The sequence below is a fragment of the Pipistrellus kuhlii genome, unplaced genomic scaffold (genome assembly GCF_014108245.1).
Source record: "Pipistrellus kuhlii isolate mPipKuh1 unplaced genomic scaffold, mPipKuh1.p scaffold_m20_p_16, whole genome shotgun sequence".
NCBI classification, from domain to species: Eukaryota; Metazoa; Chordata; class Mammalia; order Chiroptera; family Vespertilionidae; genus Pipistrellus; species Pipistrellus kuhlii.
The window spans coordinates 26,814,093-26,837,663 of record NW_023425471.1 but is presented as its reverse complement, the minus strand read 5'-3'; the positions used below and the strand labels follow the sequence as shown (position 1 = coordinate 26,837,663).

Genomic DNA, 23,571 nt, shown 5'->3' with positions numbered 1-23,571 from the left:
AGTTTACCCATCTAAATAATAACTATATTATTTCCATTTCAGATGGGCAAACTGAGGCACGGAAAGGTTAGTAATTTCCTCAAGGTCATGCAGCTGTTAAATGGTAGAGCCAGGAATTCAACTCAGGCAATGTGATACCATACTTCACACCTATTTTGGCTTTGTCCTTGAGAGCCAGCTAATTAGGCAGAACATAACTTTAAATGTTTCATTTTGGCTTTCTGCCTCAGATATATCTATATATCTATATATCTATATATCTATATATCTATATATCTATATATCTATATATCTATATATCTATATATCTATATATCTATATATCTATATATCTATATATCTATATATCTATATATCTATATATCTATATATCTATATATCTATATATCTATAGATCTATAGATCTATAGATCTATAGATCTATAGATCTATGGATCTATAGATCTATAGATTTATGGATCTATAGATATATAAATATAGTATTTGTTCAGTTCTTTCTTTTGAGTCATCTAGTACAATTATCAAGGATTTTTTTTCTATAAATCTCAGAAAGCAATGGCCACACTCCATAAAAAATTTACATATTCACAAACAAAATTTGGCACTTGGTGACAGTTGTCCTTTAGAAATAAATGTGATTTGTAAAAGACAGTAATTTTCTCCTTCTTTCTCTCAGTTTCTGCAATGTACTAACTCATTTTTATTTTAATAAATTCTGTCTTCAATGTCTTTACAGGCTCTGAAGAGAAATCCAATATTGAAGTCATTATTCTTGTTTGTACTGGCCTTGCAGCTACTCTTTTCTGGCTTCTTCTCACCCTGGTCATTCGAAAACTCCGAAAGGTAGGGGATAAAAAGCACTTCAGGGCTTTGGGTCTGGCTCATAATATACTTTTTGTTTCAGAACAATCTCTTGGTAGATGGATTATTTATCTAGGCAATGGGAAGAGACTATATCCTGAGTGACCAGATTATTATGATCTTTGAACACATAATAATCTGGCCACTCAGTGTATATCCTATATAATAAAAAAAAATAAAATGCAAATTGTCCACTGGACCAGGAGTTCGACCAGCAGGCCGGCCGGCCAACCACTCATATCTATGTCTCCTCCCCCTGGCCAGGCTGGCCAGACTCCATCCATGCACGAATTCATGCCACCAGGGCCTCAAATATATATACTGTATACTGAGTGGCCAGATTATTATGCATTCAGAGATCATAATAATCTGGCCACTCAGTGTATGTGCAAGCAGTGTGTGTGTGTGTGTGTGTGTGTGTGTGTGTGTGTGAAAGAAGAGAGATTGGGGACTAAAATGTAATAGAGTTTTTTTGTTTTTGTTTTTGTTTTTATTGAAGGGAGAGAGAGAGAGATTTGTTGTTCTGCTTATTTATGCATTCATTGCATAATTCTGTCTCACCCCCTGGTGGTCAGTGCAAGTTAATTATTGTACATGCCCTTTCCAGGGATCAAACCCACAACCTTGATGTATTAGGATGATGCTCTAACCAACTGAGCTACCAGGCTAGGGCCTGTAACATTTTTACTTTATGCATTCTTTAAAATTGGGAACTGATATAAGAATACAGCTACCCACTCAGATTTCATCTCATTTTTCCCCCCAATTACACTTTACATCCAATATTATTTTACTAGTAGCCCTGCGAACAAATCCGTGCGCCAGTAGCTCTCTGCAGGGCCTTGCTGCTCCGCACCTGCTGTCCAGAGGCTCTCCGTGGCCCAGAGGCTCATCTGTGGCCCCGTGGGTGGGTGGCTTTGCTTCCCTTCACTCTCAGTAGCTTAAGGGTTTTGCTTACTAGGGGAGCAAATGAGAAGAAGGATGGGGGCGGCTTCAGCGCTAGCACCCTCCAGGCACTTTACTCCAACCATTGATTGCCTCTTTTGAGGCTTGGCTGTAAGAGTGTCTTATGCCCAACCCCCTGTGGCTTCAGGCTTTTGTTTTCTATGAAAGAAGGTTCAGGGAAGTGGGTGATGCTTCCTGCCTATTTTCTCCTCATCTTCAGATTCCCAGTGCTGCCTGCACCACTAGCAGCAGTTGCTCTGGTCTTCAGCTGGCACTGATCTTCCCAATGAATCTCCAGGGAAGCCTTGGGGAAGGAGCTTGCAAGTACAGACTCCCCTTATAACGGTGCCTCTTCCCCTCACCTCCAGCTACAGTTGACATTAACTATTACTTTATATTGTCGGGGTGACAACACATACCTTCCGCACCCTGCAGCTGGGCATAGAACACTTGCCTGGTTGCCGCGGGCCACTCACACTGCCTGCTCTCAGTGGCTACCTCTCCCCCCTCCCAACTGGGGGACTCCAGCAGGACTGAGAGGACTGGGCACCGTCATCTTGTGGCTATGGGTGTGGCCATCTTTGTGACGGAGTGTTGGATAATTTACATATTCCTCTTTTATTAGATAGGATATTACTTTCAGCTGTACATGTATTATATGTAATCATATACTTTACAAAGCGATCCCCCTACTATTTCCAGTACCCACTGGTGCAACACACAGTTATTACAATATTATTGACTATTAATATAACTCCTATCTATACTTTACATCCCCCTGACAGTTTTGTGACTACCAATCTGTACTTTTCAATACCTTCACCTTTTTCACCTAGTTCTTCATCACCCATCTCCTCTGGCCACCACCATATGCTCTCTGTGTCTATGAGTCTGTTTCAATTTTATTTGTCATTTATTTCGCTCTTTAGATTCCACATATGTGAAATCATGTGCTATGTGTCTTTCTCTGTCTGACTTATTTCACTTGGCATAGTACCTTCTAGGTCCACCCATGCCATTGCAAATGGTAAGATTTCATTTTTTTAATGTCTGAGTAATATTTCATTGTATAAATGCACCACAACTTTTTAAAAAATATTTATTTTTATTGCTGAAAGTATTACAGATGTCTCTTTTTTTTAAATATTTATTTTTATTGCTGAAAGTATTACAGATGTCTCTTTTTTTTTCTCTCCCATTGAACCCCACTACCCTAGTCCCACCCCCTCTCCTTCTATACCACAACTTAAAATATATATATATTTTTATTGATGTCAGAGAGAAAGGGAGAGGGAGAGAGAAACATCAATGATGAGAGAGAATCATTGAGTGGCTGCCTCCTGCATGCCCCCTACTGGGCACTAAGCCTGCAACTCAGGAATGTGCCCTTGACAGAATCAAACGTGGGGCTTTTCAATCCACAGGCCAACACTCTCTCCACTGAGCCAAACTGGCTAGGGCTATACCACAACTTTTGAATCCACTTGTCTATTGATGGGCCTATGTCCAATTTTAAGTTAGTATAACTAATGCTTTCAAGAATTATTTTTAGGGGATTTTAATGTATCAGCTGGATTGTAGTTTAATATTTATGCACTGCGGGAAGGGTCTCTCAGCCTGGCCTGCACCCTCTTGCAGTCTGGGACCCTTCAGGGGATGTTGGGGCTCTTGAAGTCTGGGACCCCTCACTCCTTACCACTCTACAGGCATGAACCTGACTTCTGGCTGAGCAGTGCTCTCCCTGTGGGAGCACACTGACCATCAGGGGGCAGGTTCTGTGTTGAGCGTATGCCCCTGGTGATCAGTGCAAGGCATAGCAACTAGTCATTTTACTGTTTGCAATTTGCATATTAGGGTTTTATTATATAGGATATACATTTTATATTGACTAATGTGATATATTTTCGTAGAATATAGATAAATATATAATTGTCACAACTAAAGCCCTATTAAGTGATTAATTGGCTTTTGTTGACTTTTGTTTCCAAGGTTACTTGTTCTAAAAACATTTTTATGTGTTACAAAATCCATTTTATGAAAGTTAAACTATTAAGAGAAAAATTAAAGTGTCAATTTAGGCAAAATCTCCTTTTGCTGAAAAATAATAAAGTAATTGGCAGGAAGACATTAGGCCTGATTTACAAAACATGTCAAGAAGTCTTCTAAGCCAGGCTAATGGAAAACTGTGGTAGATATCCCAGGGGGGTCGTGGAGCTCCAAGATTTCCTGCTAGTTGAACCAGCCAGCTGTAACTCATTCTTTTCTTTCATTAGAGTCCAGGTACTCAGATTTCTTTTCTCAAATGATGAAAAAAAAAAATTACTTCACACACTCCCTTTGAGTCTGGCTATAGAGTTTGCCAATCTCACTGGTTTTCCTTAGCTTGCTAACACAAGAACCATACCTTTTTATTTGAAGGGTTTTAATGTTATCACAAGAAAGAAATAGGAGGTACAAAACTTAATGCAGGGATGTCAAGGGAGATTGACAAAAGTTCTGGAATATTATTAAGGTTCTCCTAGATATTGGCTTTATTCTGGAATCCCTTATTCCACATGTCTTTCTGATTTTCTTCTTTAATAATAGAGGTAAAACATAAATATTTTCTCTATCCCTAGAACATCCTTCTGTTCCTCGTTTTGTGTGTGTGTGTGTGTGTGTGTTGTTTGTTTGTTTTTTGTTTGTTTGTTTGTTTGTTATTTTGTCTTTTTTTGTTTTTGGTTTTTAGGGGGTGAGAGAGTAAGTCTTATTTTATTTTATTTTATTTTTCTTGTTTAAAATATTATGTTTGTTAGGATTCCCCTGTTGACCTCTCCCATGCACATCCCACCCCCAACTCATGCCCTCACTCCACTAGTACCTGTGTTCATTGGTTATGCTTATTTGCATGCATACAAGGCCTTTGGTTGATCTCTTACCCCCCCCAAACCCCCCCCCCCCCCCCCGCCTTCCCACTGAAGTTTGGCAGTCTGTTTGATGTTTCTCTGTCTCTGTATCAATGTTTGTTTGTTTGTTTGTTTTTTACCAGTTTATGCTGTTCATTATATTCCACAAATGAGTGAGATCGTGTGATATTTATCTTTCTCTGATTGGCTTATTTCACTTAGCATAATGCTCTCCAGGTCCATTCATACTGTTGTGAATGGTAAGAGGTCTTTCTTTTTTATAGCAGCATAGTATTCCATTGTGTAGATGTACCAATAATTTTTAATCCACTCACCTGCTGATGGGCATTTAGGCTGTTTTAAAAATCTGAGCTATTGTGAATTGTGCTAATGTCCGGGTGCATATGTCCTTTCTGATTGTTGTTTCCAGTTTCTTAGGATATATTCCTGGAAGTGGAATTAATGGGTCAAATGGGAGTTCCATTTTTAATATTTTGAGGAACCTCCATAATGTTTTCCACAGTGGTTGCACCAGCCTGCATTCCCACCAGCTGTACATGAGGGTTCCCTTTTTCTCCACATCCTCACCAGCACTTGTCATTTGTGGATTTGTTTGTGTGTTTTTTAAAATATATTTTATTGATTTTTTTACAGAGAGAAAGGGAGAGGGATAGAGAGTTAGAAATATTGATGAGAGAGAAACATCGATCAGCTGCCTCCTGCACACCTCCTACTGGGGATGTGCTTGAAACCAAGGTACATGCCCTTGATCAGAATCATACCTGGGACCTTTCATTCTGCAGGCCAACACTCTCTCCACTGAGCCAAACCAGTTAGGGCCATTTGTGAATTTGTTGATAGCCATTCAGACAGGTGTGAAACATTCTGACATAAAAATGCATATAGTATGGTGATAGAGATTGGAAATAAAAGGCTAGGTGATAAAGTTGGTCATTTCAATCTCAGGGAGACTCTAGATGGATTATGTCCACCCTTGATCACGGGAAAAATGGCTCAAGTCCATGATTTCCCATTTGGTCTCCATATGAAGTTTGAGGTATAGTCACCTACTTTTCCTTGACTCCTTTAATCACAAGTTAAGTAGATGTTTGATGTACCTTAAGCCCTGGTCAATGCTGGAGCTAGAATCATAATCCCTTAGCATTCACATATTTTTTCTCTTCTGCTAACTTAATGTGTGTGACTTTCAACAAGCTCTTTGTTTCTCTGATCATTTCTTTCTCCATCTGTAAAGTAAGGAGATTTTCAAATATTTTTTATGCAAAGGCCAATAGTAAAAAATACATTTTCTGCCACAATCCAGTATAAATGAGTCAAGAGTTTTATTTAAAATTTCTTACTTTTACTTCATGTAATACACTTATATTTTATTCTATTTTTAAATGCTGCCTGTAAATTTCTATATATTTTCAACAGACTGATAAGTCATAATCCACACATTGAAAACACTATACTAGAAGGTTTCTAAAAGCCCTTCACACTAGGTATAAAGTCCCACAATTTCATTTTTTTTTTGTTTTTTTTCTTTAAATTAAAATTTTCTCGATATTGAGAGAGAAATCTATATTGGGAAATATATGGCTGGGACATGGAGATTTTGTGGTGTTTAGCTAGATCCATCTTGGAGAGAGAGACATGATCCACTAGGCTAGCTTCTTCTAGAGCTGTCAGCATAGTGATAACATCAGTGCTTATACCAACTGGAGTTTAAATAACCCAACTTTATGACAGGTAGGTGTCATACTTCCTTAAAGATTTAGAGAAAAATGACTGATAGCAAAGACTGTTCTTGAAACTAGATGTGGTTTAACAACAGTAACAAAAAGATGCTGAAGATCAACTACCATGTTTCCCCGACCGGAAATAAGACCTACTTACAGGTTTCCTTCTGAGTGAAATATAAGGCATTCCCCTGAAAATAAGGCCCCCCCCGAGGCTCTGTCTCAAAATGAAAATTAATTTACCGTAAACTAGTCGCTAGGGCCGCCCCAACTGGTGTCTAGCAACCAGTGAAGTTACGCTGAGTCCTGACATCACTGCTGTGTGGAGGCGGAGCGGAGGTCGGAGTGAGCGGTGAGCACGGGGTGGGAGAGAGGAGGAGACTTTCTCTGACACGTGTAGAAGAACATGAGGATTAGAGCAGACGGGACATGGCAAAGGTGGTGAGTGCTGGTCTGTCTCTGGTGACACTACCTGATGCTCGAGGCTGCCCTCATGATGACTGAAGGTTCTAAGTCAGTGGCAGACCCTGCTCCAGCCCAGATCCAGGCCCCAGCAAGCCCAGTGACAGTTCTCAGGCAGGCCCCAGGGAGGTAAATGTCTGATAAAGGGGTAGGGGGGATGTCTGGTGAAGGTGTTCAGTGGCACAGGGGTGGAGGGAGGGGGATCACTTAAAATGACACAGGAGAATCAGAGGGGGCAATCAAAATGACACAAGAGGATCAAAAGGGGCTACTAAAATGGTAATCCCCCTTCTGATTCTCCTGTGCCATTTTGATCCCCCCCTCTAGTCCCCCCTGTGTCATTTTAAGTGATCCCCCTCCCCCACCTCGATACCCCAATTCCTTTTTTTTACCCCTAGAAATGAGAGCAAAAAGAAAAAGCTACTCCATGGAGTACAAGAAAGGAATTGTGGAAGACTCTTGGGGCCAAAATCTTACTGCTTTCTGCAAAGAGAAGATGTTGAGTATCTGATTGGTCTGAAAATGGCAAGCAGAGTATGGTAACCTCATTGAATAAATGGACAAGGGAAATACTAAAAAGCACAAGTGTGGATCAGGTCAGCAACCATTATTTTCCGAGCTGGAAGACCTGATCTGTGAATGGGTTGTTGACAGGAGAGCAAAGGCTTTGGTTGTGAATAGGGCTTAGATTCAAGAATTTGCCCTTGCAATGGCACCACAGTTTGACATAGCCCCTGAAGACTTCAAAGCATCACAACACTGGCTGGATAATTTTCTTCAACGAAGTGAACTGTCTTTAAGAAGATCTACAACATTGGAAGATACTGAAGTTATTAAGCGAGCACTTGCATTCAAGTCCTTTATTGATGATGCTGACTTCTCTAAATACAATCTTTCCAACGTGATTGCTATGGGTGAAACTGCAGTGTTTATGGGCCAATCAACTCAAACAACAATTGAACAGCGGGGTGCCTCCTTAGTGTACATTCCCTCCACTGCTTACAAAAGTGCACATGTTTCCTGTATTTTGGCAATTCGTCTGGATGGCACTAAAATCCCACCTTTAATCATTTCTAAGGGCAAGAAGGAAAAGATTGAACGTGTTTTGGGCATTTTTATTCTTGAAACTGAAAAAGCCTGGGCCACACAAGTATAATAGTTATAAGGAAGTGGGTCAACTTAATGCTGCTGCTTGTTATGTGAGGGAGCCAAAGAGGTCTACTAGTCTGGGATGCAGCCAGCATTCACCGCGCTAAAGACATGAAAACATTTCTTCAGGAAAGAAAAATAGATCAGATAACGATTCCCGCAGGAATGATGGCCTATCTCCAGACTCTTTATATTGCAATAAGCAAGCCATTCAAAGACAATTTGCGCATGGAAATTAATGACTACATTGAAAATAGAATGGAGAGAAATCAGCGTGGAGACTGTGAAACCTAAACTGCAAGAAGTTGTGACTTGGGTGAAGAATTCATGGGAGAAAATCACTGACAGTTGCCTTGCAAATGCACTGCGAGCAGGCTACCTTGACAAGAAGTCCTCATTTAAAGACAGTGCTATTGCTAAACATGAGAGATTTGGTCCACTGATTCTGAAAGAAATGGAGTCACAAGAAATTCACCAGGAAATTCAGGAATTGGATTGTTATGGTGATGTTCCAGAAGATGAGGACATGATTATCATTGAATAAATGAGTAAATTCTTGATACTGAAAGATTCACAGTTTGTCTGGTTTGTGTTGACAAGAACCATACTACCGTACTGTATACAGCTAATAAATTTCCTTTATTTTCATTTAACAATAAATATATACCGTATTCTTCTTCATGGAAAAATAAGACATCCCCTGAAAATAAGACCTAGGGCATCTTTGGGAGCAAAAATTAATGTAAGACACTGTCTTATTTTCGGGGAAACAGGGTAGTCAATATTTGTAAAACCATGTAGAAAATATACTATTTTTTTATTGATTTTTTTTTTTTTTTTTTTTTTTTTTTTTTTTACAGAGAGGAAGGGGGAGAGATAGAGAGCTAGAAATGTCGATGAGAAAGAAACATCGGCCAGCTGCCTCTTTCACACCCCCTACCGGGTTTGTGCCCGCAACCAACCTACATGCCCCTGACTGGAATCGAACCTGGGACATTTCAGTCTGCAGACCGATGCTCTACTACTGAGCCAAACCAGTTTCAGCAGAAAATATACTATTAAAATGACTAAATTTTTTGTCATTGATTCCAGGTTTGAGGAAGTAGGAAAGAAGAACTGAGTAGAGTAGAAGTAATAGTCCCAGAGAAGATGATAAGAGATAGATAAAGGGAGTGCCAATAGTTGGTTGAGAATAATGATTTTAATTTTCATACTTTATGATGAAAAGCCTAAAAGGGGTAAATAAGTTGTCTAAGGTCATGAATGCTTTGATGGCAAACCTATAATGAGAACACATATCTAGTCATTGCTTTCTCTTTAATAAAAATAAATAAATGGATAATAATAATACAAGATTATACTTGGAAATCAGTGAAATACCAATCCTACCTAATAAAAGAGTAATATGCAAATTAACCATCACTCTGCTACACTCAAAAGCCACACCCACCAATCACGTCCACCATCCCTTCAGAGCAAGTACGCAAATTAAGCCCAACCAAGATGGTTACAGCTACAGAGAGCAGGAGGGAGGATTTGGTTTCCGCGGCAACGGAGGAAGCCAAGCTTTCCACCTGCCCTTGCTGGCCTAAGTCTCCACTCAAGGCTACAAAATTTCAATTATAGAAGGTAAACAAATTCCAACAGAAATGGCTGCCGCCACTGAGCATTAGGAGGCTTGGCTCCACTCCAGGCTATAAAGTTTCAATTGTAGAAGGTAAATAAATTCCAGATACCAGGGTCTCCACTTGGGTCACCAAGGGGTATGGCTGGACTGCAAACCACCACAGGCCCCTCACTCAGGCCTCCCCACACTCCAAGGGAATCCCCACCTTGATCTGGGACATCCTTCAGGCCCCCACCAGTGCACCAGGCCTCTATCCTATCTAATAAAAGAGTAATATGCAGATTGACCATCACACCAACACACAATATGACTCCTAAAGAAATTTTTTATCCTTTCACTTTTAATCTGTGTGAGTCCTGTGTTCTGAAGTGTTTCTCTAATAGGCAGCATTCCATATGTGGGTCATGTTTTCTTACCCAATTGGTTATTCTATGTCTTTTGATTGGAACATTTAATCTATTTATGTTTAACATTATTATTGATAGGTACTAGTTTATTGCCATTTTTATTTTTGATGCCTGTGTTCCTTCCTCCCTTTCTATTTCTTCTTTTTACAATATTACCTTTAGCATTTCTTGCATTGCTGGCTTGGTGGTAATAAACTCCATTAGCCTTTTTTGTCTGTGAAGCTCCTAATTTCACCTTCAATTTTTAATGATAGCCTTGCTGGGTAGAGTATTCTTGTATTCAGACCCTTGCTTTGCATCACTTTGTATACTTCATTCCATTCTCTTCTAGTTTAAGGTGTTTCTGTTCAGAAATCAGTTGAAAGTATAATGGGGGATCCTTTGTAGGTAATTTTCAGTCTCTCTCTTGCAGCCTTTAAGATTCTTTCTTTGTCTTTTATGTTTGCCAATTTAATTATCATACATCTCTGTGTGGCTCTTTTGGGATTCACCTTGATTGGGACTCTATGTGCTTCTTGGACTTGTGTGACTTTTTTCTTCCCCAAGTCTGGGACGTTTTCTTTTATTATTTCTTCAGATATGTTTTTTATTCCTTGCTCATCTTCTTCTCCATCTGGCACCCCTATTAGGCAGATGTCATTATGTTTTATGTTGTGTCCCAAAGCTCCCTTAAACTCTCCTCCTGCTTTTTAATTTATTTCCAGGTGTTCCTCTGCTTTGGTGTTTTTTCTACTTTTTCTTTTAACTCACTCATTTGATCCTCAGCTTCTTCTGGTCTTCTGTTGAAAGTTTTCATTGTGTTTTTTGTTACAGCTATGCCATTCTTCATTTTTTCTTGATTATTACTCATGTTAGTGTATTTCTTATTCTGCTCCTTATAGTTTTCATTGAGTTGCATGTAATTCGCAGTAAGATGGTTGGGCATCCTTACAACCATAACTCTGAATTATTTCTCTGACAAATTACTTGCCTCTATTTCATTTAATTCATTTTTTGGCAATTCCACCTTTTCTTTCCTATGGAGATTGTTTCTTTGTCTCCCCATTTTTGCTATCTTGTACTTATTTCTGCATCTTAGATCAAACTGCTATGAAACCCCGATTTTTAGTGTTGGTCTAATGTAGTAGGTGTTTTGTGGGACCCAGTGACACTGTCTAGTGAGCTGGCTGTTCTAGGAAAGCCCCCTGCTTGAGTTATTTGGGTTTTCCTAGTGTATTTCGGTCTTAAATGTTATTGTCCCATTTGTGGTTGGAGTCTCCTCACATGTTGCCTGACTATGTGGCTCACCCCCAACCTCATTTTGCAGGCCTTTGTATATGTGCTTGGGGTCCCAGCTTCCATGGCAAGGTTTACCTGAGGTCTCACTAGCATAAAACTTACTGCAGGGTACTGGAGCCTGCTGCCAGAGTGGCTTACTACTCTGGGACTCATGCAGGGTCCTGAGCTCATGGCCAAGGTGATGCAACTCATTGTGGGGTATGGGAGCCCATGGCAGGGTGGCGTGTGACTCTGTGACTCATTGTGATGTTTCCCAGAGCCCACAGCTGAGGTAGTGTGACTTTGGCCAGGGTGCTGTGCACTCTGTGAATCAATGAGTGGTCCCAGAGCCTCTGTTTAGGGGTCAGTTGTCTCAGACTCTGCAGCTGAGGTAGTGCAACTCTGGCTGAGGTAGCATGCACTCTGCAAATTACTACACAGGCCAGAGTGGTGTTCAAGGCCAGTCTGGGTGGTGAGCTTGTGTTCCTAGCCCTGGATGCTCTCCCCATCAAAATGAAGTGGTTTCTGTGCCAGAGCCTCACTTCCTGGACAGTGCCTGTGATGGTACCAGGGGCTCTCTGTCCAGGAGTGCCAGCCCTAAAGACTTCTATGAGATCATATTGTACCTCATTCATACCTACAAACACACACCATGCACATATGAACACTCCCTCTCACTCCCTTGCTCACTCACACTCTCTCCGTCACTTCTCTCCTGCTGGATGCCATGTTTTCTCTGCTTTCTTAATTTTTTTTATGGGCCTCGGAGTTTTGTGTTGATTTTGAATTTGAATTAATGCTCATCATCTCCAGTTTTTACGTGTTGCCTTCAATTGGGAGAAACTTTACTTTGATCCTGCTTATTTCTGGGGCTTTTACCAATCTTATATAAATACTAAAGGCCCGGTCCACAAAATTCATGCACAGGGGGTGGGGGGGTTGTCCCTCAGATCAGCCTGCACCCTCTCCAATCAGGAACCCCTTGAGGGATGTCTGACTGCCCTTTAGGCCTGATCCGGGATCAGGCTGAAATGAGCAGTTGGACATCCCTCTCAAAATCCAGGATTTGCTGGCTCCCAACCTCTTGCCTGCCTGCCTGCCTGATTGCTTCTAACCGCTTCTGCCTGCCAGCCTTATCACCCCCTAATCACTCCCCTACCAGTCTGATTAATGCCTAACTGCTCCCCTGCCAGTCCAATTGCCCCTAACTGCCCTCCCCTGCTGGTCTGATTACCCCTAATTGCCCTCCCTTGCTAGCCTGGTCACCCATAACTGCCCTCCCCTACCACCCTGGTCACCCCCAACTGTTCTCCTGGCAGGCCTTGTCACCCCTAACTGCCCTTCCTTGCAGCCTGGTTGCTCCCAACTGCCCTCCCCTGCAGGCCTGGTCACCCCTACCTGCCTTCCCCTGCTGGCCTGGTCGCCCCCAACTGGCCTCCCCTTCAAGCCTGATATCCCCCAGCTGCCCTCTTCTGCCTGTCCAGTCACTCCTAACTGTCCTCCCTTGCAGGCCTGATTGCCCCCAACTGCCCTCCTTTGCAGGCCTGGTCACTCCCAACTTCCCTCCCCTGCTGGCCTGATTGCCCACAACTGCCCTCCCCTGCCGGCCATCTTGTGGTGACTATTTTGAGTCCACATGGGATGGCCATCTTATGTGTTGGAGTTACAATTTGCATATTGCCTCTTTATTATATAGGATACTTGTCTCTTGTGTCTTTCTCTCTTATCACAAAATTCCTAAGCTTGTGTGTCTTTTCTTAATCTCAAAATTCATCAGGCTGGCTTCTGGAAATGTCTTTATTTTCCTGATAGCGACACTTCAGCTCAAATTTGCTTCTCTCTTGACCACAGACCATAGCTTATTTTCTGCGCATGCTTCCTGTTTACTGGGGATTGCTCTTGTCACTGTATTTGTGAGCATGTGTTAAGAGCTGGCTCTAGTGTGAGAAGAAGTGTCAGTTTAACACTTGGAGCATTGGAGTGCCTACATTTTAGGTGGGTTGGACCATCCAGTGAAGATTCCCAGTGGCCCTTGGGTAAGAGTTTCCTGATAGAGCCATTTTCTGCTTATAATTGAAAAAATTTAAGCCCTTTATACTTAATGTAATTACTACATCAAATCACTAAGTTTTGCCATTTTACAAATTTTCTTCATGTCTTATACCTTTATTTTGTTTCTTAAACTCTTCTTTATAGACTTACTTTGTAATTGATTTTTTTCCTAGTGTCCCTAGCACTATGCCTTATCAGAAGGTGTTATGGAAAATTTCTGTGCCTATAAATGCTTTGGAATAAAGCCCTCTGGGAAGCTACCCTTCTCTGGTTATGCTCCAATTTTTATAGATTTTTCACTGTTCTTTGAGGGATTTGCCAGACATGTTGAAGCCTACAGCCACAATATTTTTAGAACAAAGTTCAGATTGTTTCCTCTGGAACTAGCAACATATCTTTATTACCACAAAGCAGATGATTCTTACTCAAGTCTTTCCCTCATTGCTGTAAGTTCTACTGGGTTCAAACCTATTCAAAAGTTAGTTCTGATCACTTTTGCAACTTCATTAGTTGATTTTATGGGAGAGGGAGGACATAACCCCAGAGTTGGTGACTCTGTTATTTGCACTGTCCCTTTTTATCATTGTTTTTTCATAGTTCTTTATAATATGGGTATTAATTTTGTATGCTTATTGTAACTATTTTTCTAGTTTGTTGTTTTATAACCAGAACCAATTTTCCACTGCCTGCTGCCATGAAATCCAAACTCCTGAGACATATGCTGGTGAAAAAGGGAAGATTTTTATTTTAATGCTGTCATCTTGAAAAGATGGGGACTCTTGTACAAAGCCCATCTTAGCATTTCTGTGCAGGAAGGGGTTTATAGGGAAAGAGAGGGAAAGCTGAACAAAGAGATAAGTATGAGGGGCTATGAACATGCAGACAGTGTCCTTGCTGGTTCTGATATGTATTGTTAATGCCAGTATACTGAAACTGGTCAGTATTAGCCAAATTTCTGAAGCTGAGCTATCTGTGTTAATCAAAGTCATGGTCAAGGCCATTTCTTCATTCTCTCTTTTTTTTTAATTAATAATTTTCAATGTTGACATTATTTCAGGTGTCCCCCTTTTTTCCACCCTTTGCCCAACTCCCACCTCCCCCTACCTTGGCCTTCACTAAACTATTGTCCATATCCATGGTGTATGCATATATGTCTGTTAGTATATTTTATTCTAATTCAGTTTCATGATTAGTCAGACTATTATAAAGTCTTTATTCCCTGTTAGTTTTTATTTTTGTTTATGGAGTGTTCTTTATTATATTTATGCTCTTTATGTGTGTTTTTTATGTTACTAACTTATAATGTAAAATTGGAAACTCCAGAGGCCTAATACATTTTCAGAAGATCAAAAGAACTCAGTAATATGTTTTCCTTTACCTTTCTGTAGCCCAGTGTGTCAGAAATCAAAACTGGTTACCTTTCCATCATCATGGATCCTGAAGAGATGCCCCTTGACCAACAGTGTGACAGGCTTCCTTATGATGACACTAAATGGGAATTCCCTAGGGACCGGTTACAATTAGGTAAGAAAAAGAATATCTGTTATGTCACCCTTCCACATTTCTTTCACCATAGAGCTACAAAATCACTGAGTATATAGCCCAAGAAAAAGCAATGGCTTGAAATACAGGATGCACTTAAACTTAAATAAAGTAAGATGTGTTTCAAAGGTGGCAATGTGAAGAATAAAATAAAAATTAGGGGAGCAGAATGACATTGCATGCATAGCATGCAACTGGGATATTTTAGATGTCCATACTGGGAGACCTTAGCCAAGGCAAGTCACCTAACTTTTCTGAGCCCATTTCTTCCATTATAAAAGGAAAATATTAACAATTATAGGTGTTTAATTTATATTATGTTGCTACTTGGAGCATGTAGTAAGGTAACATTTAGAAATGTGTTTTATAAATTTTGAACACCTCAACAATTGAAGGTATTGTTTTATGATGGAGTCTTTTTAAAGGAAATTAACTTGGGATCCAGAGTCCTTTCAATAAGAAAATATAATGAATACCCACAAAATGATACCAAATATTCCAGTAACCAATATGCTTTCTAATGAGGTAGATGACCAGGAGTCTTGACTAAAACCTTATTAATAGGTTTGTGTTAACAACCTCACCTAAAGAACTTGTTTGTGACTATAGACTATCATAAATCTGTTCCAACCCACATTATCCTTACTGTCAATGGCTGGCATGGGGTGGCCCTTTATTCACTTATTCCACACATTTTTTATCGGTTACCTACCATATATAAAGAAACATTCCGTGTGATGTGCAGATAGCCATGAACAAAACAGACTTCACAGAGCTCATATTTTGGGGGGAGAAATAATAAATATTCCAGCATAATATTATCTAGTCATAGGGTTACAAAGGTAATAAAGCAAGTTCAAGTAATGTAGAGTAACAGCATTGCTTTTTCACATGGGGTGGTGTATAAAGGCCTCCCAGATAATGCTGAGTCAGCAATTATGTTGCTCTTGTAAAAGCAACCAACTTTTCAATTTTCTCTGGGGTCTTTCAGTGGCTATTACTCATTTTCTTTTCTTGATTCCTCAGGCAAAATTCTTGGTCATGGTGCCTATGGTAAAGTGGTAGAGGCTTGTGCCTTTGGCATTGACAGAGCTTCAACTTGCAAAACAGTGGCAGTGAAAATGCTGAAAGGTAATATTTATATTCCTTTGGAGGCCATTGGAAGAAATTTGTAAGAATACTTGTGATGAGGTGGAAAACTGGACTGTAAAAGATACAGAATTAAAATAGTGGAGGGAGGAAACTACAACTAATTTCCACCTTCATTTGACTAATATTTGTCATGGAAAATTCAGCTATGGACATGAGCCAATCTTGTGTGTCAGCCAATTTGTTCTTCTTTTGGGTTCAACCACACAAATGCAGAAGTAAAGACCCAAGGTTTTTAGTTTGTTGGTAAGGCCAATATGAGTTACCAATGGTATTTGGCCACCAGAATTCCTACATGGTCTTTCACTGCATCAGCAGAATTAAATGATATAGAAATGTAAATGATGTTTCAATAAATTTCCATGTGATGTACAGATTCTGCATTGGTTGGGCTACATAAACTTGTAGTGTAGTTCCTATCTTAAATAGATAAATTTGTATATGTTTAAACACCCTAATATGATCCAATCCATATCCTGACTCCACACAGAAAAATGCTTAAATCAAACTTGGCCAGTTTACCAATTACCTCTTCTAGATAGTAATGATGAAATAATTTATCACAAAAGAAGTAGCTATCAAAAAATATCCTTTTCAAAATTTAAAAGTAGAAAAGTAGTTAAAGCTGTTAGTCCATAAATCTCAACATCTGGCTGGAACCAGTTTGGCTCAGTGGATAGAGCGTCGGCTTGTGGACTAAAAGGTCCCGGTTTCGATTCCGGTCAAGGGCATGTACCTTGGTTGCGGGCACATCTCCAGTAGGGGGTGTGCAAGAGGCAGCTGATTGATGTTTCTCTTTCATCGATGTTTCTAGCTTTCTATCCTTCTCTCCTCCTCTCTGTAAAAACTCAATAATATATATATATATTTTTTTTAAATCTCAACATCTAGGCAGGATAGTGCACATGAAGATATTATTATTCCATTTATAATATTGTTTTGAAAGCACAAAAACTAATCATTGTGTTATGGGTATTTCTGCCAGGATACTTTAGCATTAAACAGGATCTCCTATACTCCTTCAGCCTCTCCCAAGAGAAATAATTCTTTTGTGCGTTACTGTGTTTGTTTCAAGCAGATTGTGCAACTTCCAGTGAATTTAAGGCTTTGATGTCAGAACTGAAGATCCTCATTCACATTGGTCACCACCTCAATGTGGTTAACTTGCTAGGTGCCTGCACCAAACCTGGAGGTAAGGAGTCTTCAATACCTGGACAGAACATTCCTCTAAGGGTCAGAGCACTCAAACACAAGCTGTGACCTGATTTAGACAGGCCTCAATGTACTGTATGTAAGGTCTTCTAACTTAGAGACTCGTTGCAATGCATGGGGTTTCCAGAACCCATATTCTTTGACTCCTGTTCCTAGAAATACTGTAAAATATATAAAGGGATTGAATATATCTCTAAAATTCTTGCCAGCTTGGACATCCAAAAATATTGGTACAGTTAATGAGACATTAGTTGAAGAGAAAACATTTGAGTGCAAACATATTCAGTGAAGGGGATTCCATAGACCAGTGGTCGGCAAACTGTGGCTCGCGATCCACATGTGGCTCTTTGGCCCCTTGACTGTGGCTCTTCCACAAAATACCATGTGTGGGTGTGCACGTACAGTGCGATTGAAACTTCGTGGCCCATGTGCAGAAGTCAGTTTTCGGCTCTCAAAAGAAATTTCAATCGTTGTACTGTTGATATTTGGCTCTGTTGACTAATGAGTTTGCCAACCACTGCCATAGACTATCTTTTGATGCCTATTTAAGCTTTCACCTTCTTAGGTTAGCACCGTAGCCTGAGAAGGAGTTTCTCCCACTTAGTCAATAAGAAGATATATAATCCCTGTCTGTTTACAGATTTGGAGTCATTCTCTCAATTACACCAAAAGCCATTTAGTTGTTCCTCTATTACTGTGCTACTGAAAAGTTGTGTCTTTAATCTAATTTTATTTTAAACATTTTATGAGCCCTTCTGATTTTGTCTGAGGCACTAAGCAAGGGGTTTGGAGAGTGTAGTTGGGCCATGGTGCTGTGCAACTACATATAACATATGATAGTGTGGAGGATAGAAACAGGAGCCCCAGTTACTAAATGGATGAACTATCCAACTAGATGTATACTCCTTTGCCTTTATCATTGGACTGTTAGCTGCATGTGGTCAGGTACTCTGTCATACTCATTTCTATGTCGTTCATATTAGCCAGCCTACAGAACACCACAGTAAAGTCCATTGTGGTTTATTGGCCTTACTTCCCACCTTCTGCCAAAGCTTCCCACAGCTAACTCTAAGCCATCCAGCTGTTTCTGGGATAAATCACTATTGTATTCAGCACAAGTATTTAGTCAACTGGTTTAAGAAATCCTGTGTGAGTCAACAGATTACCAGGATAAGGCCAGCCTAAGAATTGGTTAACCTTTATATTTCTGGAAAGATGACTATGGTCATTACTTTTGGTAGGTCCTTTGATGGTCATTGTAGAATTCTGCAGATATGGAAATTTGGCCAACTTTCTTAGAGGGAAGAGAGGAGATTTTATTTCTTCCAAGGTAAGTTTCCCTAACTGAACTGTACAATCTATTTTTATTTTTAATACTATCTGAAATTTTCTAATTATAAAAAGAGAGAGAAAAGTGGAAAAGCAGAAGCAAAAATATTACTGTTCAGGGGAGGTAGGGCATGCATTTATATATCTAAAACAGCCTTGAATTCAATGATCTCTTCAGCATTCTTCTGGCATTGGATGAAATTATGTCATTGGTTAGTGTCACCCTTTAGTCATTGGTTAGTTTAAAATATGACATCCAGAGTAGTTAGATTGCCCACTTCCCATCATGCCTTTATTCTTTCATAGACATCAACTTGAGCTCTCTGATATTAAATGAAGCTCTGGGAGCTTCATGAAGTTCTTAGGCTGGCTCTGGGAAAAATAATTTTTTAAAAAATTAAATGTTAGTGACAAGATTTCAAGTGTACAATTATCAGGACCTTTCATTTGGGTAATTTCCAGCCCTGAGTAAATGGTCACAGGCATTTGTCACCAACATGTCAATATTCCCCTCTTCTCACTTTTCTACTCTCTATAGATAAACATACTGCACTGACCTTTTCTCTGGGGAAATGTCAACTGTTTCTATTTCTCAAAGTACTGCAAAGCACTGTAGCATTTACTGCTTTATTTATAAAAAATACCTAACTTTTTTAATGAATTCAGAAAAGAGCCCCCAGAATCCAGGGTGTCATCTGAATCCAGCTAGAAATTTGCTAACTCAAACCACAAGTTCTTCCTCTACTCTAATTTTAGCAAAAGTACAAGGAGTAATGGTAATTAATTAACAAGAGATAGTGTCTTCTTTTTATGACATATGATCAATTTTAAGCACAGAGCTCAGGTACTTTTGGGGTACTACATGCCACCAAATATACTGGCCCCATGAAAGCCTGCTGACTTGTTGGGCAAGGAAACTTCTTCAACAGCCATATGTGGGATGTTCCTCTCATCAGGGATGAGTCAACTGACATTATAGAGCATGGAAAAGAACCCTATACTAGTAGTCAGCATTCTCAGCTTCCACCAAGACTTTCTGTCTGAACAATTTCCTTACACCTCTTTAGACCTCAGTTTCCCTAATGGAAACAAAGGGTAGGACAGAATTGATAATTTTTAAGTCTCTTTCAGCTCTGAAGATCTATTTAAACCCTCAGGTCCTATTCAATTTGGATAAAAAGGTGAAGATTTCTCATGATTCTGACTGCAAGCCTATCCAGCTGATTAACCGCCGTCTAGAGAGTGTGACTAGCACAGGAAGTTCCACCAGCTCTGGTTTCATTGAGGACAAGAGCTATAGTGAATCTGATGAGGAGGAAGAAAGTAGCCGCCACCTTCTGGGGGTCACAATAACCCACCAAACAGGTATGTGGGGTCATTTTCTGACTAACACTCAAGGCTATTAGAGGTTTGAGGATAGTGTTTGGTTGGGAGAGTTAGGCCACTTCCCAGAAAGGTTATACCAGGGGTTGAGGGAGGTGATCCAGAAAACTATGTCTTCCTCTGTAACTGTTGATATACAATTTGGAGAACATTTTTTTCTAAACTCAACTTGCACTTCTGTCAGCAAACAGAAGTTGTTCATAATGACAGTCTCCAACACTGGTATATACGTTTTCAGTTTCCAAAGCACTTTCCAATAAATTATTTCCTTGAGCTTTATAACTTTACTATGAGATAAATAGGTATGCTTATCTCCATTTAACAGAGGAGAAAACTGACACTAAACATAGGGATAATATAAATTATACTTAACATACACTGCCTGATAGTCAAAATATTTAACAAATGTGTAAGGTATTGACAAATGGCTGTTGCTATATAAACATTTTACAGATATTAAAATATTTTTAAAATATTGGTACAGTTAATAAGCAATCAGAATAGATGCCTGATATAGCTCTGGAACAGGATTTTGGGGTATCTGGATCATGGTAAAATCTGGGTAGGGATATGATAACTGCAGTAGAAAGGGCACTCCTCTCTAGGCTTTACTTTCTCTATTTATAAAATTACAGCAGATACCTGGACTAGAGTCTTTGTAAAGGCCCTTATAATCCTAATATATTGCTGGTAGAACATCAGAAAGAGCAGAAGGAATTTCTGAACTTTGCATCTATTATCCTAAATTGGGGGAAGTGATCTAGCAAAGAGTGTAATATATAGTGACCAATCATTGTGATTTTAAAAACTCAGACCTGTTCTGGCCATAAATTATGGAATTTCTTAAAACTTTCCAAACTTTGGCATCCCATATATATCTTCCAGATTATCTCTTGCACCCAGAATTGGCAACAAAATCTGGAAAAATCATATATTTAATTTTTGGGGGGTGGGGAGAAATAGTCAAGGTATGAGCTGTTGAATCCCTGAAGATGATCTTATAGATTATTTTGATTTAAAAGAGTATATACCCATCATTTAGAAAAACACAGGAGGTCATAGTACAGTAAGGTCAATCAAAGTCCTGTTGTCAAAAAATTTGGCTTCCATTTTGCAACATTTTATGGAAGGCAGGTCTTTCTTCCTATGTCTTCCTTACTGCTATTTCTACAGACTTACGAAGTTTTTAACCTCTGGCCTTTTTCTCCAACCTTCTTTAACTTCTCTAGATTCAAATAATCTTTACAAGCACCCCCTCACCTTAGAGGACCTAATCTGCTATAGCTTCCAAGTGGCCAAGGGCATGGAGTTCCTTGCTTCCAGAAAAGTGAGTGTTTATTCTTCCTTTTCTTTCATTTTTACTGTTTATGGAGGTAGGGGAGGTAGATTTCCATGATACCAGTATCCATAATACCTTATTTGTCTTACTTTCTTGAATTGTTCTTTGATTAATTCATATATGTTCAGAAAGCTACTCATCTGCCTACCTACAGTTGTAAGGGACTTACTTTTCAAACTCCAATTTGAGAGATGGCTGGAATATTTCATTCTAGTAATGTAGGTTATTAAATATTAGAATAATAATTTTCAACAAATACCTGTTGATTGCTTATTATGTTATCTATATTGACAGCTGGAGATACAGACATTAAAGATACTAATTCTTTTTCCTAAGAATCCACTGATGTAGACAGATACTATATATAACAAAATAGGTTGGATCCTATGAGAGAAGTATAAAATAAGTGCTTTGTGACTCTATGGAAGGAAGTCTAGAGAATTTATTGTCTTTTAAGAGGACTTTTTATTTAGGCAATATCATGACAACTTGAAAACAAGGAAATTTTCTATAGTTCTCAAGACTACAGCATAGGATGCATGGAGGTGTGGAGATGAGAAACTGTAGATAAACAGAGAGCTTGATATTAATTATGAAAAGCTTTGAACATCATACAAAGAAATTTGAACTTTGATGGTTTCCAATCACCACAAAATAAAAGGTTTTAAGTAGAAGCACACTCAGGTTTATATTTAAGGAATTGGACTTTAGGACTAGAGTGGACCATTGAGTAGTTCATGGGGCTAAACTGGATGGAGGCACAGGTAACAGTTAGGATACCATTGCAATGGTCCAAATGAGGGAAAGAAAGGGTCTCTGTGACCCATGATACTAGCAGTAGAATGCATTGAAAAGAATAGATTTATGTTCTAGGGCAGTGGTCGGCAAACTCATTAGTCAACAAAGCCAAATATCAATAGTACAATGATTGAAATTTCTTTTGAGGGCCAAATTTTTAAACTTAAAGTTCTTCTAATGCCACTTCTTCAAAATAGACTTGCCCAGGCCAAGGTATTTTGTGGAAGAGCTTCACTCAAGGAGCTAAAGGGCCACATGTGGTTCGCAAGCTGCCGATTGCCAACCACGGTTCTAGGGTTCATAGAACAAAACATACTAGTGGTAGTCAAATGGGAGGAACCATTCAATGTAATAGAGATTCTGCCCACCCAGCCAGATTTCAGAACAGACCAACTCATCAGTCTCTCAGTAAATTTTAGCTTAATCACATTTTGTCAGGCTGAGCACTTCTAAGACACTTTCCTGTTCTGAATGTTCATTCCTTTCCCCTCCATACTTAGTACCCAGGATTTCTCCTTGCTGAGAATCAGTAAACCTGCACCATCCTAGGGCCTAGCAATTAGCTGACATTTGTCTCTTTTCTTTAGTGCATTCATCGGGACTTGGCCGCTCGAAACATCCTCCTAGCTGATAATAACATTGTGAAGATCTGTGACTTTGGTTTGGCCAGAGACATCTACAAAGACCCAGATTATGTCTGGAAAGGAGATGTAAGTGCAAGGTTCACTGGCACAATGCCCCAAGCTCAGGCTCCTGGGCTCTGTCGGATGTTATTTTCATGGCTCTCTCCCATTTTGGTTTTCTAGGCAAGACTCCCCCTTAAATGGATGGCACCTGAAGCCATTTTTGACAAAGTTTATACTACTCAGAGTGATGTGTGGTCATTTGGCGTCTTGCTGTGGGAAATATTCTCTCTGGGTAAGTGTATCTCTTTATGGCCAATCCTTCACCATTCCAAGTCAACACTGACTATAGGCTCAGACTGTAAAAGACCTTGGTCTGTGGATACAATGGAATCAGATAGAAAATCATCGCGACTAAGAACCAACAAAAACTGTCTCATTTTTTTACTGATTGATCAAATTTACTGAACAAATATTTTTTAAGAACCTATTATGTGCCAGGCATTCTAAGTGCTGTGGATTCAGTGGTAAACAAGACAGATGGTACCCATGCCACCATAGAGCTTGCATTCTAGTCAGAATAGACTGACCATAAATAATTAATAAATAATATATGGAAATTTTTTTCAAGTTTACAAAAACGTTAATAATACAAATTACCCAGATTGCAGATTATCAAAAGATCAACTCAATAAAATCCACATTAAGAAAAAAGGACAAGCATAAAACAACCCAAAAACAATGAAAAGAGGAAAACAACATAAAGGAGATTTATCAACAAGTCTCTGAAACTTAAAACTGGATACAGG

General features: G+C 39.4%; 1 protein-coding gene across 2 annotated transcripts in view; it reads left to right on the top strand.

Annotated features, from left to right (window-relative positions):
* LOC118719986 (vascular endothelial growth factor receptor kdr-like) overlaps window positions 1-23,571 on the top strand; it is a 241,998-nt gene that overhangs the window by 146,529 nt on the left and 71,898 nt on the right. For both annotated transcript variants that reach the window (XM_036439878.2, XM_036439879.2), the window contains exons 17-25: window positions 737-843; window positions 14,776-14,911; window positions 15,956-16,060; window positions 17,157-17,270; window positions 18,532-18,620; window positions 19,777-19,984; window positions 21,232-21,329; window positions 22,727-22,849; window positions 22,946-23,057. In XM_036439878.2, coding sequence (XP_036295771.1) covers window positions 737-843; window positions 14,776-14,911; window positions 15,956-16,060; window positions 17,157-17,270; window positions 18,532-18,620; window positions 19,777-19,984; window positions 21,232-21,329; window positions 22,727-22,849; window positions 22,946-23,057 — 1,092 coding nt within the window. The remainder of the gene's footprint in view (window positions 1-736; window positions 844-14,775; window positions 14,912-15,955; window positions 16,061-17,156; window positions 17,271-18,531; window positions 18,621-19,776; window positions 19,985-21,231; window positions 21,330-22,726; window positions 22,850-22,945; window positions 23,058-23,571) is intronic.